General features: G+C 37.1%; 1 protein-coding gene and 1 long non-coding RNA gene across 3 annotated transcripts in view; one reads left to right on the top strand and one right to left on the bottom strand.

The window, feature by feature from the left end:
• Nucleotides 1-18,105, bottom strand: part of GNAT3 (G protein subunit alpha transducin 3) — a 31,639-nt gene extending 13,534 nt beyond the window's left edge. Inside the window, exons 1-5 of one of the 2 annotated variants that reach the window (NM_001267811.2) lie at nucleotides 18,055-18,105; nucleotides 16,339-16,406; nucleotides 13,301-13,843; nucleotides 6,553-6,595; nucleotides 1,598-1,739 (exon numbers count right to left, since the gene is read on the bottom strand). In NM_001267811.2, the coding sequence (NP_001254740.1) occupies nucleotides 1,598-1,739; nucleotides 6,553-6,595; nucleotides 13,301-13,418 (303 nt within the window). In that variant the 5' untranslated portion in view covers nucleotides 13,419-13,843; nucleotides 16,339-16,406; nucleotides 18,055-18,105. Of the gene's footprint in view, nucleotides 1-1,597; nucleotides 1,740-6,552; nucleotides 6,596-8,570; nucleotides 8,732-13,300; nucleotides 13,844-16,338; nucleotides 16,407-18,054 lie in introns of those variants that run through there. The other variant, NM_001397166.1, reaches the window with a different exon arrangement.
• LOC124417676 lies at nucleotides 1,048-27,537 on the top strand. The gene is made up of 3 exons (XR_006934337.1): nucleotides 1,048-1,113; nucleotides 5,184-5,359; nucleotides 26,318-27,537. It is a non-coding gene; the product is annotated as an uncharacterized LOC124417676 (long non-coding RNA).

The raw sequence follows: 27,537 nt of genomic DNA, 5'->3' as shown, positions 1-27,537 counted from the left end.
AGGATACCATTGGCCTTCAGGGCTGCAAGTGGGAAAAATGATGAGTAAAAATGTGTGAACTTCTCAGAAAGTTTGGTAGGCTGAATTATGGAATACGGACAGAACTTATCTCAAGTATAGATTTCAAATACAGGTTTTATAAGGTTGGTCTGACTGAGGCCATGTAGACTGGCATATGTATCCTTATGCAGTGCCTATTACATGTTTCTATTTCAATCGAGACTGGGTCATACTGAAGCATATTCACATGGGCCTATATTCTGTATGCTGGTTTAGGGCACTTTTACATTTCTTTGCATGGTTTGTGGGCATGAACTCTTAAAAGAATAAGAGAAGAAAGCATTATTTATTTATTTGTTTGTTTGTTTGTTTTCAGATGATTGTACGTCCTTTAGTAACCTCTGAATAGTTTGTTTATCAGTTTTTAGGTCAAACTACCATATGTCATTGTAATGAGATACAGAATCCTGGAACAAGGAGAGCTCCTTTCAGATAAGCAGATGTAATTCCCTCTAAGATGAATCTTTAGGGAATGTGCAGAATTTTCTGAAATTGGAACCAATTGATATTCTGACAGACCTTTGGGAAATTCTCAGCAATATATGAATTACAAACATCATACTAATCACTGCACTAAGAAGAAAGGTATTCTGCAAAATTAACAGAAGACCGCAGGTCTTCTTACTGCAAATAAGCAGGTATTGTCAATTTACTTGCCAAAAGAAGCCCAAAGTTTTGTGATTTGGAACCAACATACTGAACGCAAGTACGGTATTGCTAGCCTTTGCTCTAGAGCACAAAAGAGGGAATTGAGTTTCTACGTTTTTTTGTCTCTCTAATCAAATTTCTGATCAAAACTACTTCCTGATGACTTCACGAATCCTATTTAAAGTCTCTTGATAAAGTTCACAAGGTGCTGAAATCAGTGTTACAAGCTCCTTTAAGGAGGTTGGACAGTCTGGAATGTGTTGTTTTTCCTCAGTGTTCTTGTGTAAACCACACAAGACCAAACCACACCAGGAAAGTCAAACTCCACTTCTCTGCAGTGTCAGTGTGTAGTGTTGCTTCTGTACACTGTGGAAGTCTCTGCCCCAGGAGCAAGACAAAACTGAGGTATTCCCATCAGGTCTGAATGATGTTTCCTTATGTGGTTGAGCCCCAGATTTCTTTCTTAAAAGGGAAATACTTATCACATTTCCCAATATCAATAAATAAATGCCTAAACAGGCAAGAAAATGTTCTTTCTTTCTTTCTTTCTTTCTTTCTTTCTTTCTTTCTTTCTTTCTTTCTTTCTTTCTTTCTTTCTTTCTTTCTTTCTCTTCTTTCTTTCTCTTCTTTCTTTCTTTCTTTCTTTCTTTCTTTCTTTCTTTCTTTCTTTCTTTCTTATGTATTTTAACATAAGGACATCTTGTAGAATCTGTAACAAACAATACTTAGTTTTCACTACTGTAAAGCAAATACTAAACTCTCTTGCTTTACAATCATATTACAATAAAATGAATAATGAACTCTCTTACTTTATTCTATTAGAATCTCCTGTTACTTTCAAAAGAATGTATTTTAATGCCTACTTAAAGACAAAGAACTTCATACTCACAATTCTAGCGGGGTTTTCATAACTGATCCCTAACTTAGTCATTGCTTTCACTATAGACAGGATAGACTGCACTGTGTTACTGTAAATGATAGGTCGAAACTCCATGCGTTCTTGGTATGTGAAACCATCTTTATGGATGATCCTGGAGCAAAAACAAACAAACAAAAAAGTGTACAGGTTGCATTACAAAGGAAAAACAAGAAAAGTTGGATCAGATTTTTTTTGTTTTGTTTTGTATGAAAAAGAGTTGAATCCATCTGGTTCATGGAGAAGCATTAATCAATGGTTAATCTGCCTATTCTGGTGGAATGGGTTAACAGTGTTTTCTGTAATGACACAAAGCTAGGTTTTGACTTCCCAGTTTTAGTGAATAGGTAACCTATGACTCAACATAAAGTAATGCTGTCTGTCTCTGGTACAGATCCCCAGCCCACTCCTGTGGATTCAAAGCAAGATGCATAGCTGGACTTAGATCTCAAATATTTTACTATTAGAATCTGCAGTATTAGACTTGGGCTCTCACACTGCTTGTTTAGTCACTATTGTTTTTAACCTGAATCTTATCTGTGCAGGAAAAAAAAATATAATTAAATTTCTGCACTGCAAGATACTTCTCAAGGAAAAAAAAAGAAAGCATATTTATTTGTGCACTGATTCCAACTTCCAGTTCATGAAATATGTTAATATTATTATCTATAATAATATCTTTGGGAAGATAGGTATTATTCAGGAGTATTTGCCCTATATTGTAAAGGTCAAAGAACTTTAATTGTCAAATTCAATTAATATGATTCTGAGAGAGGGATTGTAATTTCATAATGTTGCCTGACTGAACTATGGTGTGGGGTTGAAATTCTCCAAGATCAATGTGCAGATTGTGTCTTGATGGAAAAGAAAGACAATTTTCAGCTAGCTGTACAATGGATACAGCCCTCATTTGTTTTGGTGTAGTGTACTTTCAATGATCAGACAGCAAGCTCCTTTGTTGGCTGCTAGGTTGTTCTTCCTCACCTCAGGCGTTCAGAGATGAAGGCCAGGTTATTAAATAACCATTTTCTTTCCTCCTTTCTTGCCAGAGATACAGACTTACACAAGCAGGTAGGTGTGATGTGAAAGGATCTGACAATCTAGCCCAGAATGACTACAGATGTGTGCTTAGGGGACACTTTTTCTGCAAGGGGAAAGGTCAGCTCTGTCAGAAAGTAGTTCATTTGCATACACACATCCCAGATCACAACTGAAAGTTCAAGAATCTTAATGTGTCATGTATATCATGGAATTCAAAAGTTCCATATTTGCATTTGTATCACTGTTGGAGACACTCGTTCTCTAACTGATTCTACAACCACTGTTTGAACAGGCAGATCTATATACCCTATTTTGAAGCCTTTTTATTTTAAATGGTGTTTTCACCGTCAATTCAAGTGAATCTGCAAGATTCAAAAGAATCTCATTGTGCTTTTGCCTGCACATGAGGCATACATACATCCCTGCGTCAACATGGTGATTTGACTGATGTAGGAAGTCTCACTGGGATGGAAGATTAGTTCACTTGGAGGAGTTTGATACAGCTCGATGGCAGTGCAGTGGATTGGGGATGGCCTAAGCCATGGCCTGTATAGAAAGCACCATGCAGCCCAGAGCTCCCCACTGCTATTGGTGGCCTCTGTTAATGGGTCAGATCACCTTAAAATCAAAATTCTTTGAACTCTTATCACAAAATATGGAACATTGTATTTAAGCATATTTTCTCCACCTTTCCACTTGTTACTTGTGAAAGCAGGTGCTTTTCTATAACAAAATACAAATAAGCTGAAACTTCATGAAGCACATGAGCTTGGTTTGACTGCTTTGAGCCTCTCACAGTAGTGCCCAGAACAGGATGTATAGGGAAGATAAGTGTTTTGCCTGTGGCTGCAAAAATCCAGGATAAGAGTGAAGGCAAGACCTTAATGCAGTCCCCAAATGACTATTTTATGTGTTGTTTTCATGCTTTCCTTTGAAGAACAAAGAGAGGAAGAGCATTTAAGATCCTGAAATAAAACAAGAATATGTAATTACAGAACAAAACCTTGTTTTTGCTCAAGGCTTTTTATGTGCCATTTTTTTTCAATATATATATATTTATGTCCTCTGGCAGAAGATATGTTAGCCAGCCTGTTAAATCAGTAGTGAATTTTGCTGCTTTTATTAAACATCCATCATTGTTAAGAAAGGATTTTAAAACAAGGTGACATCTTGTATAGCCAGAAGGAGCTCTCTATCAAACAGAAAATCTTCCTTGGATAAAATAAACAACATATGAAAAATACATGCAGGATGCTGAATCTGTGAAGTGTTTTGCTAGGCATATCTAAATTATGTTCCTACAGTAGGAAAGATTTTTCTCCACATTTTATTTACTATTGTTATTATTTTTAAACAAGGTGGGTTCTTACCAGATAGGTGGCATGGGCTCAGTCCCATCAGGCTTGATGAGTTACCAGATATTTTTTCTCCTGCTTTTAGTTTACTGAACTGTTATAGTTCTGAGTCTTACAAGGTACATTTGCACTGAAAATTTCAGGCAAAGCACAGAAATATTCAATTTGGTTTTAAACAAGTTGTCTCACATATTGGAAATGAGAGAGTCAGAAACAAGGAGCTCCAGAAAAGCATTTTTATTTCTCTTTTTAGTTTTGCTCCATAATCATCCTAGTTTTTTGGCAGGCCTTGCAACATATTTATATTTGGAGCATCAGAAGATAATGTGCAAAGCTAAGTGGAATGATTTAACTTTGACTGAAATCTTCACTCTGGAAAGAATAAGGTTTAGGAATTAGAAAATTATATTAATAGGGGTAAAATAAATCTGATTTTTGTGTGAATTTGTATTTTCAGCAAAATGACTCCCTTTATAAGCACTTAGCAGCCTTCTCTAGAAAATGTTATACTTCACCAAAAAATCAACTTTTTTTAAACTGCAATTTTCCCCTTTTTAGGAAAAAAAATTTGTTGTGACAGAAAGTTGACATTTGGTGTGAAAAGTGATCATTTTCATCAACATTTTTCTTGGAAAATAGTTCACATTTGTGCTCAGGTTGACAGCTCATATATGCGCATATCTTTAAGATAACTTAGCTTTGTCATTTTCTGACCTCTCTTTGAAGCTGTTTAGGGTTATCTGCCTTATTAAAGTGTTCAGTTCAGAGGAACATCTTCAATCCTCTCCTACTTTGTGAAGTTTTCAGCCCATTTCCATGGTTTATAGCATAGTGAGTGATTTCTAACTGCAACTCTAAACAAAAATGAAGTCATCCGCCACTGAACTGGAACAAAAAATAATTAGGCAACTATTGAATACATGGTCTTAAATCAGTCCAATTAGAAAATGAGGTGCTTAAGTAGCAGCAAATTGGTTTTATGATATAACATTTTTTACTTCACTTTTAAAAATATGTTGGTGAAGATAATAAACAATGTATTTAGGACAACTTAAAGGAGAAATAATATTTCTGATTTAGTAAAACATTTTTTTTCTTACACAGAAAGAGAGTGGGGTCATGACTTAATAGTTATAGTGCCTGTGTAATTTTTTTCTCTACAGGGGCTGCTCTGAAAGTAATGCCTCCTATTTTATGATGTTGGCTCATGATGTCAGAGGTGGATGTTGGTGGTACGACAGTAGAGGCTGAATCTTTCCATCAAGATTCTCTCACCGTTTTTTTGCTGTGACAGATGGCAGCAGAGGAGCAGTCTGACAAAATGGCACCTGACATGGAAGTGAGTATGAAGCAAAACTGAATTTCTCCATGTGGAAAAAATAGCATTCATTGACATATAATGATATTTGCCGAACATTTATGGAGACATAACACTATTGACTTCAATCTGTGTGGCATCCATGTGCGTGTTGAACAAATATCTACCACAAATATTCTTGTTGTAGACTTATGCACAGTCACAATTCTATACCAGTTAATCCAAATTTGAACAGAGATTTCTGTATTTGTGCTTGTACAGTCTATTTTCCTCCCTTTTGATTATAGTATGATTACCCTGCCATTGCTAAAAGCAGTGCTCTCGGTTGTTCTTATTCATGCTAGACAGTGGGTAGCAGCTCACTGTATGGGTTGACAACTAAATATTTTCTCATCTGAACTGTGAAAGACCTGAGAACAATCACTCTGGCCACTGGAAGGATCTAGAATAATAACATGGAAACCAACACTGTTCTACGGAATTCAGTTTGGAAAAGAAATGACTGAGTACTGTTGTGTGAATGTGAATGTGAATACTTCAATATTTTCATTTGAAGTACAGTGAAATCAAATGAAATTAATAAGGACTGAATTAAAATTGAGCAAAGGGAGATGATTGATATAATGTGAAATTAAGCTGTGGAACTAGTTGCCATTGAATAACGCTGATGTTTACGTTGGTTCAAAGAGATACAGGAGAAACCAGATGTAAAGTAACTGCGGGCTTTTAAGCTCAATGATACCACCTCCAGTTCTTTGCTTCAGGATGCTGCCTAACTCACAGATCACCAGATATCAGCAGGATATTCAGTAAAAGTATTACAGTGTGCTTCCATGTCTGGTCTGATAATCTTCTGGAAACATCTTCCAGTAGATACTGGAGGAGACAGGATACTAGGTTAGGTGGATCTGTTATGGCCCCGTTGTCTTATATCTCTATGATCTCACCACAGTGCTGTATCTCCTACCAAAGACAATTTTGAAGCTTCTCTGCTCTTCAGCAAGAAGTTGTGCATTATTTGAGCAGATTTGATTACCAGTCCAGCTGTGCACCTTAGTCACTTTGTCTTTATGTGGTTGAATGAAAACATGATTTTAATGATGTTTCTCTGCATATTATTCAAATAAGCATAAATATTGTATTAAGACATTAGCTAGACAACTTATGCTGCAAATATCAATTTCAACAACTGATATGAATATCCATGTACTTACTTCATTTGCTTTACAATAGTGCTCTTTCCTGACTCTCCAGCACCTGCAGAAGGGGAATATTAAGATGTTATTGATACATAAAGAAGTAGCAAGTATTAAAAATACTACTCTGGAACTGAATTTTATATCTATGAAGAGCAATACAGATTTTCCAGATCCCCATTTCACTAACTATAACCCTCTCCAGTAATTATAAGTTATGAAATTTTGGAGAAAGTATTAATTCTGAAAAAAAAAAAGGAACATGCAGTCACTTAAGGCAAAAACATAGTCTCTTCAATTGTTAAGAAAAGAAGATAAGGATTATATTTTAATTGCGTCCCCATCAGCTGGGCATATGGGCAAAAAGACATGGAAAGAGCTGTGGCTCCTGACAATGTGTTGTTCATTACATGATTTGTAGCTTCTCATCTAATGTGTTTCGTGACTTTATAAGCCAAACCCTCCGGTCTGTTTAAACAACTGGAAAAGTGGCGTGTCTGTGTGGTTTATCTCATGGTGCAGAGGAAGTACAAGAGCAAATGTCTTGATAGTGCTATATTGACTCTGTCCCATATTCTACTGCTGCAAGAGGGAAACCTGCAGTGCCATTTAGCAGATACAGCTTGGGAATAATTCTGCAATAAAACTCCACTGCTGTCAGGGAGATGCAGGCACTTGGTTGCACAGACATTTTTCAGAAGTGGGGCTAACTTTTGTTTAGATTACTTTGATGAATCTGGCCTTCTCATATCATGCAAAGTTAGTAATCACAATAGAAACCTTTACACAGGAAATGAGTGTGAGTTTAACTGATTTTAATTTCTGTCAGCGAGATTGGTGAGGAACAGGACTTGGCCACACCTGCCAAACAAGAGCTAGATTTTAAAAGCACATGAAGAGAGGATTTAATTTTGCATATGAATCTTTGGGGCAAGATTCATTATTGCTCTCCTTTTTGCAGGTTATCATTTACCTCATTTGACAGTGTTGAATGCTTTTGACAAAAGAGGAAACCCAAGGCATAGTGACTGTAATTAGGGGCTCCTCAGTGAATGGAACAAACAAGTTAATTTCCCAAACAGATTTTGTGGATCTAATAACATTTAAATGACAGAGATTAATTTACTCAATTAATTTACTCAAGACAGCAAACCATACACAAAACATTTTCTAATGCTCACAATAGGAACAGCAGAGTGTGAAAGAAAAACATCAAGACTATGCAAAATGATCTGATGCTGCCACCTGCCACAGTTTGAACAAAATGCAAATTTACCACAGGTCATTTTTTATATCTTCAATTTCTCTCTGAAGAACCTGGTTTAACCCTATCATTGTGACAGCATTTGCTGCACTTTCCATAGAGAAATAAGCGAGCAGTTCTAGGAATTCCTACATTTATCTCATGTAAAGATCACAGAATCACGGAATCACAGAACTGTAGGGGCTGGAAGGGACCTGTACAGATCATTGAGTCCAACCCCTGTGCAAAGCAGGCCCCCTACAGCAGGGTGCACAGGTAAGAGTCCAGGGGAGTCTTGAATATCTCCAGAGAAGGAGAATCCACAACCTCCCTGGAATGTGCTTCATCAGCCCCACTGTGAAGAAGTTCCTTTGCATATTAGTGTCAGGAAGCATAACATAGAAATGAAGCTCTCTTCCAGATCTGGAAGACAAGGTTAAAATAGAATAGGCAGCATAAATTATATCTTATGGAAGCATCTGTTTACCTCTGTTCATCTCTAATTTCATAGAATCATAGAATCATAGTATGGTTGGGATTTGAAGGGACCTTGAAGATCATGTATTTCCAACTCCCCTGCTATAGGCAGAGACACCTCCCTCTAGACCAGGTTGCTCACAGCCCTATCCATCCTGGCCTTGAATACTCCCAGGGAGCGGGCATCCACAACTTCGGTGGACAACCTGTTCTGGTGTCTCACCACCCTCACATTAAAGAATTTCTTCCTAATATCAAGTCTAAATCTACCCTCTTCCAGTTTGAAACTGTTTCACCTTGTCCTGTTGCTACCTACCCTTATAAGAAGTCCCTCCACAGCTTTCCTGTAGGCCCCCTTCAGGTACTGGAAAGCCGCTATAAGTTCTCCTCAGAGTCCCAGGCTCAGAGACCCCCTCGTACGGGAGGTGCTCCAGCCCTCTGAAATAACATATAACTCTCAGACACTGGCTTTGCTCTGGAGTATTCTTTACTCATAGCAGTACTTGTACCCCAGAGATGGGTCATAAACAATTTACTTTGCATCTGCTTCCTCTCTTCCTTCCCTTTCCTGTACAGCCTGCTCCTCAGGATGGGAGAGCAGAGCCAGAGCTGCATTTCAACACACTGCAGGATCTTCTGCTCATGCAAACAGCAGCAAGAGCACTGGGTAGCCTTTGCAAGACGGCAGGGGGAGCTGAGGGTAACTTTCCTTTAGGAAGCACTGTAGAGGGAAAATGTAATCTAGCCCAAATTTTCTACATAAAACAGTAGGGCTTAGGCTGAAGTCAGTCTTGTCATAAAGCTTGGAAAGTTTAATTAGCTTCTGAATAACAATCTCTGAAGATCTGTGAAGGTCTCTGCCTGACAGGGACAAGTAACATGCCATAGCCTGTGTTTTACATTTCACATACTTCTAGTTGATTTCAAATTTACCTTTGATTTCTATATATCTATTTGGATGCCAGGTTTCCTTGAGGTGGATAAAAATATGGAAAATAAAGGCAGAGATATCTCATTGCCTGAAATTCTGGCTGTGCTCCCGGGAGCCAAAAGATAGCCACTGTGTCCTGGTATGTGCTACATCTTCTTTCAGCACTGTTCCTAACAAACAGTCTGACAGCCTGTAACTGCCTCTCTTCTTGGCTGGGATGTTTTGAACTCGACCTCCCAAGTCCGATGCTATCTGTGCTTCTGGACTCACTGTGGCTTCAGGGAAGACTCAAAAAGAAGTGCATTGTGGTATGGCTGAAAGCACGGGGCTGCTGCAGAATGTCACCCAGCAGCATGACATGATTTTTCCTCTGCTCCGGGAAGACTCAGCCTCTACAGTGCACAAAAGTATACAGATAGAGCAGGAATAGAGAAAAAAACTGGAGGTGCCTTGAAAGTCAAGGATACTTGTTTGAATTCAAAGTAGAGCTAAGCCCAATACCTCAGCTGCATCTTGATTCTTCTGCTTTCCTTTGCAGAATTTCACAGAATCACAGATTGATTGAGGCGTGAGGGACCTCTGGGCCCATCTGCTCCAGCCTTTGGCCAAGTAGGGACACGCAGAGCAGGTTGCCTAGCTCCATGTCCTCGAGACTTTTGGAGACTCCACAGCCTCTGAACAGCTGTGGCAGTACTCTGTCACCTGCACAGTAATGAAGTATTTCCTGGAGTTCAGATAGAATGCTCTTTGTTACAGTTTCTGCCCATTGCCTCTTGTCCTGTCACTGGGCACCAGTGAAAAGAGCCTGATTCTGTCCTCTTTGCCCCCTCCCTTCAGATATTTATGGACACTGATGAGATTCCTTTGAGCCTCCTCCAAAGGCTACGCAGTCCTAGCTAGCTTCCTCAGCCTTTTCTCACAGGAGAGGTTCTCCAGTCCCTTTGTCATCCTAGTGATGCTACACTGGACTCTTTCCAGTATGCTCATGTCTCTCTTGTACTGGAAAGCCTAGAACTGGACACAGCACCAGTGCTGAATAGAGGGGAAGCATCACCAGCCTCGACTTGCTGCCAATACTCTGCCTAATGAAGTCTAGGATACGGTTAGCCTTCTTAGCAGCAAGGGTGCACTGCTGGCTCATGTCCAATTTGGTGTCCACCAGTACCTCCAGGTCTTTTTCTGTGGAGCTGCTTTCCATCTCATGTCCCTGGCACATCCTGGTGCCCGAAGTTGTTTCTCCCCAGATGCAGGACTTTACACTTCTTGTTTGTGAACTTTGCGAGGTTCATATCAACACATTTATTCAGCATGTCAAGGTCCTTCTGGATGATAGTACAATCCTCTGTCCTATCAGCCACTCCTCTTGTTTTTTGCATCATAAAAAAAATTTGCTGAGGGTACACTCTGTGCCATTGCGCAGACTGTTAATGACTATGCTTTGTTTGAATATTTGTGGATACCATGGAGAGTAACAAATTAAAGATTAATATCTGTTGAACTGCTGAAGTAGTTTTTTTTAAAATATATTATGTTTCTTTTCTGTCTCAAAATAAATAGCTGTTATCTCTTTACAGCTATTTTTTTGATAATAAAGATTTGGTTTAGGAAATTTTCCAGAAGGAAAGGCAAGAAAATAAAAAGTACTACCACATGAATATTTTGTTTGAAATTTGTCACAGAATCCACAGACTTTCTTGTGAAATGGCAAAAAACGAGGAGAGAAAATCCTCTAGTTAAGATCAGAACATGTGTCTCACCTCTGCCTGAGTCTTATCTGTGGTGCTTAGAGCTCTGAGAATCATATCTTTCTGATCCTCTTACCAAGCTGAGCAAATTCATCCACAGGAGAAACAAACTGGTAAAGAGATCTAAGTTCTTCATTAGCTCTCTTCTCCCTTGAGGGTATAAAGTTCTTAAGTGTCTTTCCCACTCATCCTCCCAAAAGTAAAAAAAAAAAAAAAAAGAAACATTGTCTTCCAGTCAATAGGATTATTGTTCTTGAAGTCTTTGCTTTCAGAACAGATACTGATAGCAGTAAGTTTATTCTATTCTCAGAACTATGGTAATTGTGAAGGATTAGATTCATTTTAACTGTCTACACTGTGAAACTCTGTGTTCAGACCAATTATTAGAGACCCCCGGTATTCAGTGGAGGTGAATATTTGTGTCTAAAACTAAAAAAAACATCACTTGACTTTTTGTCATCTTGAGGTAGACTAAATACTCGAAAAATGAGTACTTCCAAGTGAGATGGGGGTGACCAGCACTCACCACTGGAAACTCTCATGGACTAATAAAATTCAGAGTTGTAATCAACTTCAAATTTGTAATAGTTGTCTAATCTACAAGTGAGTTCTTCTTTCTGTGAAATGTCACTGTTGATATCTGATACTGTGAGTACCAGCTGTTGTGGCATGCTTTGCAATTTACACACAAATTGCAGGCTGGCCTACAAAGTACATAAACTTCATGCAATGTGGTACATGGCTTGATCATATCTATTTTCTGAAGCAAAAGAAATAAAATTTTCATCTTAGAGTTCTGGTATGATTTTTTTAAAGTATAAATATGCAGAGAGAAAATTTCTGGCAAGGATGGCCTTGATAGCACAGCAGCATTTAGCACAGAGGGCTTAGCTCTCCTGGCTACTAGGCAGCTTCTCAAGAACATCATTTTTCTATTGCTTCCTCTCCATGTGTGTGTTTTATAAACAGCAAATTATCAGCTCTGTATACAAAATGTGTTTGCTGAGGTCACAGAACATGATATAAACAATTGTGTTGTTTTTAGTTTCTGTATGTTATTCAATTTGTTTAGAATGATGCATCAGAGGACACAGCAAGCTCTCAGCCTGGTCATGGCTGTTTCTCAGAGGCATCTCTGAGAGGCAATCTACCCACAACTTAACACAGAGGGCAACTCCCACACCCCTTCTGCTCTGCCTATCCCTTCTAAAAAGCTTGTAGACATCAATCTTAGTATTCCAGTTATGTTATTTGTCCCACCACATTTCCATGACTGCAATTAGGTCATAGTTTTCTAATTGCAACATGATTTCCACCTCCTCTTGCTTATTACTCGTGTTGTGTGCATTGGTGTAGAGGCACTGCAGATTCCTCTGGGACAAATCAGAAGTTCTCCCATTCTTCCTCAAGTGGCAGTGTTCTCTGGTTCTTTGTCTCTCAGCACTACATCCCCTTCCCCCATCAAATCTAGCAAATCTAGCTTAAAGCTCTGGTGATAAGGCCAGATAGCTGGCTACCCATTTCACCAGCTGGCTGTAGAAAAGTTGATGTGGTGCCCCTTATACACATTGCTTCAGCAGATATTCAACAATGTAAAACTTGAATTAAATTGAAACCTTTTTCATATAGCTTGCAACTGATCTCAAAGAATTTTACTAAAAGAATTGTAATGCTGAGAATGTCAAAAAAGAAAAAAAAAAGAAAAAGAAAAGGACTATGTATATATAGGAAAACTTTCTGTGTTAGTATTCTTAATATTAAATACATACGTATTTTCTAGGAGTAAGTTTGTGTCTATTGTAAGACAGCCTGCAGTATGAGTGCCAAGGTTTGAAGATCAAAATATATCATCAAGCTGCTTATCTTACAAATTTATTCTCTAAATTCCTCTTAAGGATTTAATGTATTTCCTTTGTGGATCAGTGTTGGTCAGAAGCAGGATGTTGGAATAAATGGACTTTCAATTAGTTTTCTTAGTAATATAACAAAATTATTGAAACTTTATGAAAGTTTAAATATGATTCTGGTTTTGACTAACTTGAGTTTGAATCAACAGGAGCAATATTTTTCATATTATTCTTAATAACATTATTTCATTTTACTACCTTCTGTTCTGTTATCTGCATTTTTATACATTAAAAAAAATCCCTTCTATGGGCTTCTGTAAAAAATGCAGTGGAACAGTCTGGAAAACAATCAATTTCAATAAGTGGTGGATATATCTACAGCCAGAAAGTATGCTGTACTTGTGTTACAGGACAATTTTCTTCCAGTAAATTAGTAAATTCAGAGAAATTCGTTGTTCTAAAATTTTAGAGCAAAATAACACATCAATGGAAGAATATTATCAACAATTTTTATTTTATTTACCCAACAGCAGTAGTTTGACTGTCCTGGCTTCCCTCTCTGCGTCTTCCTGGAGTTTCTTTTCCAGTTCTCTGGATCTCCTTGCCGACTCCTTACTCTCAGAACTTGCTCCACCGCCCATCTTGAGGTGTTCACAATCCTTTCTTTGTTCCAACTGATTTACTTCTAGATAGACCAGTTGCTTTTATTACAGAAAGGCAATAGCCTGTTCTTTGAGAAAATCTAAAACTCCCGTTCAACCCCTGTGCTCAGCTTTCAAATCAAGTTGTCCTTTTTCAAGTGTCATATGATCTGAAGACACTACAGTCAAGGATTTACATAGAGACATAAAACGTACTGTTGTGATGTCATAGATCCAAAATGATCTATTAAGCAAAAAACAACAACAACAAAAAACCCCACCAAGGTCTGGATGGTTCTCTGTCCTTGTTTGGACAGGATATAGCCTCACACGTTTCAAAGAAATATGCAGAATATCTTCAGATGGAAAAAAGTTGGGAGTAGCTCAAGGGAAAAATTTTCAGCATGTGAATCAATGTTTGTGCTCTGGAGAAAAAAAAAAGCATTTGTATAAGTTATTTTTAATCATTCTAAGTTATCATAACTAAATATCTTTATTTTTTAAGTGCATTATTAATCAGCATGCAGTATGTTTGATGCATTTTCATGTTATGGCAAGTGCATTTATTTACTTGTAATGATAATAAGTTCTTCACTGTGGTTTGTAACATCTTTTATTATAGTTTTGTTGACTATTCCTTAATGAATGTCAATGCTTTCCATTGCCCTGTGGTTATATTATCAGTTATTAGTTTCAGCTGAGAGTACCACACCTGAGAGGACCAGAAGGAAAGTATTTCACTCATCCTATTCAATGGAAAAGTAACTTTCTCCTAGCAGCAATCCAGATGTACCAGGAAGGCAAACAGCACTGGGCCATGAAGGTGGGAGGGAGAGGAATGAACATAAGCAATGTTCTCAATGAGCCATGGGATCCATGGGAGTGGAGGAGTGCTGCCTTCTGAGAAAAGACAGGTCCTCTGCTGTTCTGGTCCCATTTATTAGTGAGTGTCATCTCCTACTTAAAAAAGACCACATAATGCAGTAAAGATCTGAAGTTTTGATTGTTCAGTATGTGCTTTTCAGTGGAGCAGGAAGTCTGTTTTCAGTACCCTGAACTGCTTTGCCAGAAATGAATTACCAGTACTTGCCTACAGTTGCATTTTTGCATATATATCTATAAAGGATAAGATTGCTTTGTTTTGTTAAGCTGTGTTCCTACTTTGTTTATTCTTTAAGTCAGACCAAAATAAGACCTTAATGCAGCTGTACTAACAACTTGTTTGTTTAAAAAATGAAAATAAGCAGCCCCCAGACTATTATATCTGCATCAGGTGTCTGTTTACCGGAACCACAGGCAAGTACTGTGCTCCCATGGACTTCAGTGTTTAGAAAAGTAATTGATTAAGCATTTCTCAGTCATTTCCCTTTCATTTTGGCACTTCTATTAAATATGTACTATTTGGGATTTTTATTTGGTAAATTACATAGACTTTTTGTAGATTTGTTCACTTGCCTCGTAAACAAGTATATAAAGTATATACTGGTATAACTGTTAATTTTGCATTAAATTTTTACAGTATCTAACTGAAATTGCGCAATAGTAATCTAGAACCTATCCAGTTAAAGTGGAAGGAAATGAAGGTAAATAAATAACAAAGAAAGCTGTACATCATTTTGCCTAGATGGAAAGCAATGGAAAACCAGTTGTGATTCCCATAGCATACATTTCCTACCATCTTCTGTTGCTGTTATGTCAGAATATAGGAATTGATTTTATATAATTAGGTATTTGATAGAAGCAGGCTGCAAACAGAACATCAATAGAAATAAAGATAAAAACCATTGCTTCATAAACATGCAATGCCTTTAACTTTTTACCCACCTGATTTGTTTGCTTCTACCTTCTAACTCTTAGCTAAGTAGTTTACTGAGAACTACAACAATCTGCTTCCATTTATCTGGAGAATTGAAGTAGATTTAGGAGAATAAAGAGGATTCTGATCTGCTTTGGGCATCATCGTCATCATCATCATCATTGTTATCACTCCCTATGTTCTAATTGATGAATTTTCACCTAATGATCAATCCAGAAACAATAGTCATTGGCTTATAGGGTTCAGATGAGTCTAAAATGTACCACAATAACTTTTTTTCCATCACTTCTAGTTGCAGTAACAAAAATGTTGTCTACGCATCTCTCTTCTGTTGCATAAATCAAGTATGGTTGAAATGGAACTCACTGAAAAAGAGTACATCTGAAAAAAGTTCCTCTGAAATACACTCATACTTTGTAAAGAATATTAGCTTTATATTACTGGAGTTGTTTCTAGTGATGCACTCTAGATGGTGCTGATATATAGAGTGCATATGACAGGCATTTCGTAGCTACTGTGTGAAATTATGAGACTGTCTGAAAGGCTCTTTCAGACAATCAGTTCCAAAGTTATGGATCTGGAATTCTAGATTGCATTTTCAAATTTTGATTTTGGAATTTAAACCGAAAGTGTGCTGATTTGGGATATTTGTTTTGTTAATGTGGATTCTGGTCGCTGTAAACTCCTTCAATTAACTGAGGGTTTTTGTTTGTTTATTTGTTTTTAATTTTCTGTTTCTTCAGGAAAAAAAAAACACCAAACAAAAACATACAAAAAACCTCTGTAATCTTAGTAAAAGAAAGAGCAATAGCTTACAGCAATAGCTTATAGAACACCCCGAGGGTTTTTTGGTTGTTTGTTTCTTTTTCCTTTATTTCTTCGCATTCATGAACTGATGTCTGTTCATCTTTTCCACATTTCAGTATAACTGATGTTTTCCCTTTTCCCTGATAACATTTGGAAGAATGACATTGACAAAAAAAAAAAAAAAAAAAAAGAGGAAGTTTTAGTAAGAATAGAATTCTCTAAATATAGAAACTTTCAATACATTTCCTTCATTATATATCTAAATAAAGGAAGCCTGAAAAATCTTCAGTACAATACCTGTTACAATCAAAGGAAGCTCTTCATCTTTTTCAGCTGTTTGATCACTTTGTTACATGTTGTCCTTGCTAAGTGGAGAAAAAAAATTCCTTTACACCCAAAATGTTGGCAAATCCATCTGGACTTTTCTTGCGTGCAGAGATACCTTGCTGAATGACAGATATTACAGACACATCAAAGCAAGTATGGATACTTCTTACACACTCCCAGTCAGCTCTGCTATTAGCTTAGATCCATTGCAAGCTACATTAACACTGTACAAAGCCAGAGCTTTTAAAACCTGTTAAGAATTAAGGTTTATTACCTTTGGCGCTTGGCCACGGTCATGGAACTTAAATGTTTGTGGATCTGAGGTACTATCTCCGCATAGGGTTGTGTTTTGCTATGGTATGTTTAGACATACCCGTATCGCTTGACTGTGACATGTGATGATATACAGAATATCTCAGTATATTAATGCTTTTAAGTGAGCTTTTCATCTTCCAAACTCACAAGAACAGTGATGTAAGATAGACTTGGAAGAAGGTAGTAGGGTTAACTTTGGACTGGCAATCCAGCCTAGCAGTAACAAGTAACAGGTGGAGAACCTTTGAGTAGTAGGTTATCTCCCTTTGCCGCTCTGTCTTCCAAGATATTGTGATTTAGTCATAAAAGGAAAGGAATAAAAGAGCAAACACAAACACACAAACACAAGAAGAAAAATTAAAAATAAAGAACAGATCTACATTAGTTTTCTCACAATTTTTAATAAATTAGAATAACTCTAACATAGCTGTTTCAGTAGTGTTTCATATGAAACACTATGGACGTAACTGAATGTTGTCTAGATATCGTCCTGCATATTTGCATGATAAACTATCCTCTGTATTTTCCATGCTATGGGAAACAACTTCAATAAAGTATGGTTAGCTAATATTCAGGTAATTTGTAAGAAAACATGGATGTGCTTACTCTCACTGGATACCCTTATGTACCTAATTCTCAAAATTTCTTTTTCCTTGTTCAGTTTTATGCAAGCAGCACATTTTTAGGAATCAAAAAGAGTTTGCAGATTTAATATTTATATTTACTGTAGATATGTGGGAAAATGATGATTGACAGGTCTTTGTCTCACTCTATAAACAATATTATGCTTAAACTGCAGGCTCTCGTGCCTTTCCAACTGGAAAACAAACAAAAACCAACCCCAAATAAACAAACAAGCAAAGCAAAAACCAGAACCAAATAGTTATAAGTTTTTCATAGGGAAGAAAATATTTTTTCTGTGTAAAACATTGAAATGCAATGAATATATCAGTAGCTAAATTCCAGCTGGAAATTTTGCCCTTTTGCCCTTAAGATATAAAATAATTGAAAATTTGGATTTTTTTTAAGTTCGTTTTTCTCCTTCCTTGTTGCTGGTTATAAATAAGTAAATGAAATCTAAGAATTTATTTTTCCTAATTTGTCATCTTCTTTCTAGGAAATAATGTCAAATAGCAGGACAGAAAAGGGAAACTTGTCCCCTGCTTCTATAGTAGTAGGAAAAAATAATGATGTAGTTGTTCATAGTCATTGCTTACAGAGGAAAAAAGAAAAAAAGAAAAAAAAAGAAGTAGAAGAAGGAAAGAAATAACATTAAGCATGTTAATTAAAAAAAAAAAAAAGAGTTGTTCAATTTTTAATCCTGACAGATTTCTTTGTCCAGAATATTGACATACCCAATAATTTGTTTACCTTCATGTGAAAATCTCAGGCTCACTGTGAGGTACATGAACTGTGCTGGCTTCATTACACTCATTATCCTCAGTTCTATATTTGCCACACATACTGATGCAATGGAATATGTGACATTGTGTGTTCTGAGTGGGGGCCAGCCAGCTGAGTATCCGTCCGGATAAGACTCTCATAATTCTTGTGTGTTTACAAATACTTTAGCTGAACGTATGCTCTGTATTTGGTGAATCTGCACCAAATTTGTGACAGCAGACGTGGCTAAACTACTGTGTTCAAGAAAAGAACCAGCCATTCCAAAAACTTACTGTATAGATTTGGCTCACCAGTGAAAAGTCATTAAGAAGCCCAAAGTGCTCAGTTTCTCTGAAGTCAGTGCCCTAACTCCAGACCACGCCACGTCTGTGATTTAGCTTCTAGTACAGGGTGAACAGTCAACACAGAACATTAAAAAAAATCTTAAAACAATGGAGAGATGTTTTGTCAACATCCCACTCTGAACATTTCCAGTTCCCAGCAGGGACATATGTTATGATCTGCCAAGTCCTGCAGTGCCTTGGAAATGAAGCAAGAGTAAGAACAGACACAACTCTAATTTGAAATGTAGAACTCCTTTAATAACAAACATTTTAACCTTTCCTTTTGTTGTCAAACTAGCATGAAGGAAAAAATATGAAAGAGGCAAAAATGCACTTTTTCCTACCTCCTGGTATTCTTCCTTACAAGAATAAGTGCCAGATTATGCACCTGGAAAGGGGCAACCCTGACTACACCTACAGACTGGGTGATGAGATGCTGGAGAGCAGCCCTACTGAAAGAGATCTGGGGATCTTGGCTGACAGCAAGTTGAACATGAGTCAACAGTGTGTCCAGGAAGCCAGGAAGGCCAACTGTATCCCGGGGTGCATCGAGCACGGCATTACGGATGTTGACTTCTGAATGATATTTGTTTCCTCCTTCAGAATCAAGGCCATGATATTAAATAAATCAGATTCTTATGTTGGTAGGCTTTTAGAGAGGATGGTGTGGCAGAGGAATATTTTTTTTTTTTGGAACACATTTCACTGTAACCCTGTGTTAGACCCGATAAATTCAAAAAACGGAACATGGCAGCAAACTACGGTAAGGCAAGAGAGGGAAATTCCCTGGGAAAGTCAGCCTATTAATACCGAAGTTATTCTGTAAAAGTTCTTTCTCCTGCTCAGTATAACTTCTGTAAGAAATGTTACCTCTCCAGGTGGTAATAATGAGGCTGTCTCTCATTATCTTTGTAGGTTGCAACTATTTTAGTCCTTAATTGAGCCCTATGCATTCTCATTCTCTTCTGTGATCAGATCGGCTTAAATTTCAAATGTCTTCAGTCAAGGTGCCCAAAGTTATAATGATATCTGACCTAATGTTTAATTACAGCATGATGTACCTCATCCTGACACATGTAGCACATAGAGGAAGTACTGGATTTTTTCTCTCTTTTGGGGACTATAGAAACTGGTTTTTGTATTCTTTTATGCTGCTTATAAAGCAGTGTTCTAATTAATGCAACTTGAGATGACACTTCCCCTAGAAAAATGTGTATTGTCCTGGGAAGAATTCAAGGGAAAATGGAAATTATCTCATTCTTCTCAGCTCCCACTCCCCTTAAAGAATTGCTTAAGGGCTGTGCATTTCTTCCTGAGCTGGGCCTCCACCCCAGAAACATTCTGTTCTTAGAGAGGAAAGGAAAAACAAAAACAAGATGTTTTTGCTACTCTTCTGAATGCAATGAGTACAGCTCAGCCTCTCCCTGGATATTTGGGAAAGGAGATCCTAAGCACGAATGTTGAAAATTCCACCTGCATGCAATAAGTTGATGGGAAAAAAATCCCTCAGGTCTCGTAAGAAATGAGGTCAGGACTTAGGTGCAAAGGAAATGGAAGAGCCTGCAAGACTACCCAGACATTCTCTGGATGCCAATAGTATCTAATAGGGTTGTTCCATAACAGAACGCAGTTGGGAGTGGATCTCCATCCTCAGTGGCATCCAACATCAAATGAGTAAAAGGAAGTGCAAATCTCACTTTTAGAGAATAGCATATTCAGATGGGGAATGCCTCCATTAGGAAGCACATTAGATTATGCCTTTAAGAGTGAAATTTTTGTTGCTTAAAACCACAGTTTCACTTCCAAACTTAAATATTGTCCTTCCAGTTTTATTCTGAGAGTTGTGACTTTAAGTAAAATCATTACCTAGTCTCCTGAGGACTTGTTCTCTTGGCACCTACAGATACTTCGTGCAAATGTCTCCCTAATTTCTTGTCTTCCCAGCATTTATTGTGTCTCAAAATTGACTTTATCTATCTGTACTGAACTGCAGAACAGGTCTATCTGTACTGAACTGCAGGTCCTTTGGACAGTGACAGTGTTTTCCTATTTGCACATTTTTCTCATCACAGATTCTGAACAGGCTGTAGCTGTTTACTGTATTCTGTGGAATAACTTGAGTTATCCCATGTTATAGTGTCCCATGTTCCACATGTTCTGTTTGCTTTTGCAATTGATTTTATGGTTTCATATTTATTATTAAATTTGTTGTGGAAATACTTTCATGTAATGTTGAGTAAAATTCCCTCCAGAGGTCCTTGCAGCACCCATCCCTTACTTTAAAGTTACTGTTGTGCAGCTGGAAAGCTGAATTACTAATGCTTCACACAAATTCATCAGACTATTTACTTATCTGCATGTTCTCTGGTGCTCCAGAGTCACCTTGATGGAAAGTCATCTCTGGGTTGGATGGATGTCACGTGCTGCCCTCTGTGATTCCATTTCCTAGGAAGAGGAGGGTCACATAGCTGCCACAGTTCTGATAGCTGAGCAGTCATGCTTCATGCTTTAGTGTAGTGCTCTGCTTGGGTCTTAGATTTCGTTTGCGCCTGCTCAATTTTTAAGTCCCTCTGACTTGCAGGCACCGCAGGGCCGGATTCCAGCAGTTGGAATCTGATCCCTTGTACATATTCAGCCCTATATTCGGTTCAGACTTTCAGTTTACAGTTAAACCACTCCCTTCTCCAATGGCTTAGCAATGCCATTTATCTTTTCAGTTGACCAGCTCTGTTGGATCATCTTGTAGTATGTGAGAAAGAAATATGTCTTTTCACTCAGTTATCTGTTGAATTTATAGGTATTAGCTATGTTTGTATATTCAAGAATGCCTGGCAATTATATTGGAATGGGACCATTAGAAGTGTTCTAGTGAAGAATTTGGTGTGTTTGGACTTGGCTTGGCAATGAAAACTGGGACAATAAAGTTTTCTCTATGGAATCTATGTTAAGGCACATGCAAGACATGGAGGTGATCTGAGACAGCCAGGATGGCTTCACCATGGACCATATTTACTCTCAGCTACTCTGTTGAAATTATTCATTTTCTTCTGTTCTATGATTGTATCTGTATGTACACACAGCATTTCTTTTTCTCAAGTTGCTGATTAGCATCTGATTAGCAGTTACTTAGCATCTTCCTAGAACATATGATCCTCTACTGTAAGGAAAAATGGTGAAAATGTCTTCTCACTTCCAAGAGTTTAGGCTGAAGAGAGTTTTTGGGAGAGCACTGAATAACAATCAGATGCTGCGTCATTGTGAACAGAGACCTAAAGTGTAGGCAGCACTATCCTTTTCTTCTTCTTTTTTTTTTCCCCTTTTGGTATATTAGAGAAGTCACAGTGGCCAAAGTTAAAAATGTAATTAGTTGTGTGAGAACAGTAAAAGCAGGAGGAAGAGATGCAACTTTTAAAAGATTCTCAAGAGACATACCCAAACACAGAAGAGGATATTTCTCTGACATGTGAGCTTTGGGAATAGTCATCACATTCTCCAGGAGCATTTCTATTTATGTGACACTGTGCAAGAAAGGACTGGATGATCCTCTCGCTTTATCACCATTTGATAGTCCAAGATGCTATTCTGAACATCCCATTTACACAATTTTGAGTCTGTGAAAACAAAATGTTTGTAGATTATTTCCTGATGTTTTAAAAGTCCACATTTGTGTAGAGGTATTCAATAAGAATTTATTTTACTTCAGTGTTCTGTGTTTTTATATTGATAATTCATCAGAATAATGAATGCTAAATAAAACTACCTGCGACCACTGCTGTTAAAATAGTCTAACGTATTTTTTTGATGTCTGTAAAGTGATTTCATTACCTGTTGGGCAATGAGCCAGTACATTATCAGTACAGACAGGGCTTTTTATTTAGTCCTGGAAGCTGGTGAAAGTTTCCACCAATCAAGCACAATAGTGCAAGTTTCTTCACTGTATTTATACAATAAATTCACATGTACTCTGCCTATCTAATACGGAAGAAACACCTACTACCTAATATTCAAAAAGGATCCTCCATCCCCCTTTGGTTACTCTGTGCTTGCATGGAGTTGTATGGAGGTCTTGCTTGACTCTTGGTTGTCATCTGGGGAGTGCTCCCCTTACTCATCCATGGTCACATATCACCAAAGCTGAACAGTTTCCCTCTTGCCAACTTTCATCTATCCCTTCCAAGGAGAACAATTGTCCTTGATTGATCATATAATATTAATGTCAAGAATGGCCAGTATGCTACTTTGATTAAATGTTAAACATACTTCATGCTTTAGCATAAAGAGTGCTGGATCAAGGAGTTCTACGTTCATGTTGATTAAACATGATGTCTCCTTCTTAGGAAAGAAAATACTATTATTTCCATTGCGTGTGTCTCCCCTCTTCAGAAGTTTCAAATGTCTACCTAGTATCAGTCTACATATGAATTAATCATCTTCTATTCTTTCACATGCAATGAAAAATAATAGGCACTTCCAGATTTCAGTTTCTGCTCATATATGCAACAGTATAGAGGCCTTATCTTTTACTGCTGAAAGCTATCAGCAAGAATGGTAAAATCTTCTTTATCTCCACCTTCAGTGCTCTGACTGTCGTTCTCACAAAGGTTATTCTGAACATGGTTCTCATCAGAAGTGCATATTTTGCATCAGAAACTTCCAGTTGTTTGTTTGTTTTTTCACTGCTCTAAATTCAGCATTTCTCCAGGGAGAATTTCGATGGTGTCCTTCTCTCATGCAAGTTAAAGATTCCTTTACCACATCAGCTAAGGATGAACTGGTTTTCTCAGAGTAATTAAACAAATAACAATGCCATCAATGTCCAGAGAGACTCCAAGTGCTCCAAAGGTCATTTTCTCATTTTAGTAAAACACTGTGTAAAAATTTGATGTTAGGAGCTTTTTCAGACTCCAGTGCGTGAATACTTTTGACTTATTACTAGTGGTTGGTTGCAGTGATTAGTGGCAATCACTCAGGCTGTCAGAGAAATCAGTAGCAATTTGAGAGATCCTGATAAGTTTCAAGGTCTACTTGGCCTACAGGTCAAAAAATACACATTGATCTCATGGAAGGTCCAATAAAGTTTCCAAAGCTGAAAAAAATTTGGAAAATGTCCAAAACTAGTAATAATTCTCAATAAACCAGAATGGGAGTGATAATATGAAAATAATAATAATAAAAACATATTTCATTTTAAAAACTCAGTGTTTAATCTATGATAAAATGAGGAAATAGTGAACAAGAACAATGGAAGACAGAGACAGCCCCTGTGACAATAACTGCATGCATCTTTGTGCTGACAAGTGCTCTTCTGTGTGTGTCTTTTTCTAGTCTGCATAGATAAGATAACACATTTAATTTCACTGTAGAAGATTATTGGATAGTTTAACCATCCATCCAGGTCTCACTTTTGAAAGGATATTTTTATATCAGAGGTTTTATCTAATTAACAGCTATGAATGAAATCCATCTCTGAATTCTGCTTCACTGGCCAGTGGGCTGAGGGTTAAAATGTTAGTTCAGAAGTTATAGATTTCAAAATAAAATACAATAAATAAATCAAATTCAACCTTACAAACAAAAAAAAACCAACAAAAACAAAGCTGAACTGTTTTCTCTAACAGCTAAGGAACTAAATATAAATTTCATAGGCAAACAAAATTAGCTATTGTGTGTCTGACTGCATAGACGGTATACTACAGAAAAACATCTGTTTTACTACAGGCCAAGTTCTGAATCATTATGGGTGTGTATGAAAATTATATGGAAAAAAAAACTACAGGCAAAATTCTGGGGGTAGGAAAATTCTCCATAGATACTCAGTTCTCTGTATGTACTGAGGATGGAGAAGTGGACATTCAGATGTCTTCTAAATATTGCCTGTCTTAGACTGAAGATTTTTCATAACTGACATACATGAAAGGAACTATAATATCCAAGTCAACATAGTCAAGGAGATTTCTTCATGGAGATAGCATAACACTGCTGAAATACAAGAGGAGCATTTATATGAGACCGTGCTTGTTCCCACAGTCTCCTTAGAGAAGCCGGTTAAAGCCAGGAACAGAAGCTCATAATGGATGCAAAAATGGAGAAATAGCCTTCTTTCTCTTTGTTACACATTTCTGATTGAAAATGCAAGGGACATTCTAGCAAAAAAAAAAAAAAAAATTGCATGCATTCATCTTACTGCTTCATAAGTAAACACCAACTGAATATAACAACTATATAGAAATGCACCAGATCTCAATTTTTACAATAAATACATTTATCTTATTTATCTGATATTTTGAAATTATTCTAATGTTTTTGTCTAAGGTAATATATATAATCCAAAGTATGACCATGAAAATTGTTACCTGTAATTGTTTTGAAAGATTAGATGTAGCATTCTGTGATACAGAGGGGTAACAGTGTTTAATTAAAAAAAAAAAAGAAAAAAAAAAGTTATATTAAGCATTAGGAAAAAAGGTACTTATGGAAATAATGGTCACAGTTACAAAAAGAAACAAACAAACGAAGAAAAATCCCAAACAGATTTATTTCCTAGTTCAGAAAATCAAGCAAAAATGAAAAGGAGGTGTGAGAGTGCAAAACCAGTGCCAAACATACACTATGAGATAAAGAGAAGTTAGAAGTATATGTCAGAAAATAAAGGATGGTCATAAATTATAACAAGGAAGTTTCTATTTGGTCTTCTGAAAAATCTAACTGCAATAGTAGATATGAAAGTTATGGAAACCTCAACAAGTTGAATGAATTTCTACCAGGAACTGTGATAGCATACTAAATCTAGACACAGTAAACCTAGAATGGGATCCTTTTGGTATCCTGTGTACTGCTTCATTTCTATTACTTGCCTATAGAAGAGGGTAACTAAAAGCATCTTCTGTTTGAACAACATGATTTATCTCCTCATTCATGTAGATCCCACTGTACATTATGCATATTTAGCTTGCTCAGTTACCTCTTGTTCCTCAGATAGTTTTTTGGCTACTAGTAAAACTCCTTACTTTCCCCTCACTTCCTGAAATAATGTACCTCATGCCTTAATGATGTGTGTCAGATCAAAACATAGATGTCTACTTTAAAGGAAATAAGAAAGATTTCAAAAAACATGTTTTTTGCTTTAGATTTTTCCTACAGCCTCAAATTATGTGATCATGAATTGCTTTCAACAGGGCTCAAAGGGGAGTCCAGTGTGAATACAATAAGTATGAAAGAAACATAAAATTATGTATGTAATTCATTGAGAATAATGGAGAAGTGCCTCGTTACCTCAGTATGTAGTTGTTGATCTAAACCACATTCAAAATGTAGACTCTGACCACCTGAATTATTCACCCTAGTGCACGAGAGGGCTTGCCTGTCCTGGAAAGTAGAATAGAGCACTGAATTTAGGCACTGTGATTCCTGATACAGCACAGGATTGTCACCTCCCTTATTGATGCTGAGCTCTCCAAAGAGATGCTGAATAGAGGCATGAGCATGAAATTTTGCTTGGACTCCTCTACCAGGAGCACAGAACAGGAAGGTGATCATAAAGTAAGATGGCTCTGTAAGCCAGTATTGTAATTGGTAGTACACAGACACTCACAAAGATGAATATTTTTCTTTTTTATCTAGCAAGAGCCAACTGGTAAAAACAGCAGGAGCCCCATCTTTTTTAGATCACCTTTCAAGTTAAGATTGTAATGAGAGCGGGAAGATCAGTGGCTGCTTTGATAGTTTGAAGAATGCTATTGTACAAAATATAAATTTTATCTGAGTGTTTCTGTGTTCAGGGTAACGCCATGCCGAAGAGCAAATATTATGATTCTCTTTATTCAGCTCAACCTTATTAATTGCTCCTCATATTTATCAATGGCACCAAATTAGATGATCTTAATATTATTCTGTGTTTTTCACCATAGGAACAAATGAATTTGGGTGAGCCTTTTTATCTGCAAATGGAACTTTGCTTCAGAAATTCCTGCATTGGTTTACTTTTAAGGATGTCTCTGAGACTTCAAACCAGTTATTAAGGTAAGGAAATTGGTTGGCTAATTTCTGTCTGTTTTCCTTCCTTTATTGAGCCTTTAATAAAAAAAATAGAACATTTTGCAGGCAGTGATATGAAACACAGGCAGAGGGCTGAACCTCCTTATATTGTATGACAATTTACTCATGTTATAACTCCCTGTCTTCCCTCCCTCCATTCTCCAATTATTGAATTAATTGATTACAATTTATAACAACCTGGAGAGTGACTAATGTAAGAATGAAGCTGTTCAAACAAGAATTCAGGGAAATTCCATGTCTTATCTTATGAGGAGAGTAAGCAGAGAGAACCACAATGCAGCAATAGATTTATCCCTTATGTATTGTTTCATATGATATTTCTGCTCAACTTTAAACAACAAAAGACCGAATATCCACTCAGTGCCTTTAAGTTCAATGGTAGCAGCAGGCACATAATCATTAGTGATGAATAATTGGGCCCCTAATAGCTCACAGAAAACAGAAGCTGGCCCCTTACACTGACGACATCTAATCGATTAGCAAGCTACTTATATGCATAATTACATGTTTTGCTTTGAAAAAGCAACCAGAAATTCTGTTGACACAACTTATAAAGCATATGGTTATATGTATCTTCTACCCAACTTCACACGCTTGTCTCATTTATGAGAACATTTGTTGTCTTGTTTCTTCACAAGCATATGGATGTAGGATAATTGCACATAACAACTTGTTGTTTTATATATTTTCTCCTTTCTTATATCTTCTGCCCCTTAATTTCATGACACGATATCCAGGAAGTGAAGTGATTCAGGACTAAGCCAGAACTGGACAGAGGGTTTCCTGGAGCTAGTGATGCTAGACCTAAAATAAGGGACATGATTCTTGTAGGCATCCAGGTGACACTGAACACTGCAATAGTTTGCATGTAGTTCTATCTCAGAGCCTCTGGTGTGGCCAAACAGCACTGAGAAAGGAAAGAAGATGGAGAATGAGTTGTGACTCTCTCAGAAGCCCTGTTTATATGGACAAAGGGAAGGAAAATGATATAATCTACCTGGCCTTCAGCATGACCTTTGACATGATCTCCTACCACATCCTTATCTCTAAATTGGAGAGAGATAGATTTGAA

This window comes from Gallus gallus, chromosome 1 (genome assembly GCF_016699485.2).
Source record: "Gallus gallus isolate bGalGal1 chromosome 1, bGalGal1.mat.broiler.GRCg7b, whole genome shotgun sequence".
Lineage (NCBI taxonomy): Eukaryota > Metazoa > Chordata > Aves > Galliformes > Phasianidae > Gallus > Gallus gallus.
This window is presented reverse-complemented; position numbering and strand designations above follow the sequence as displayed.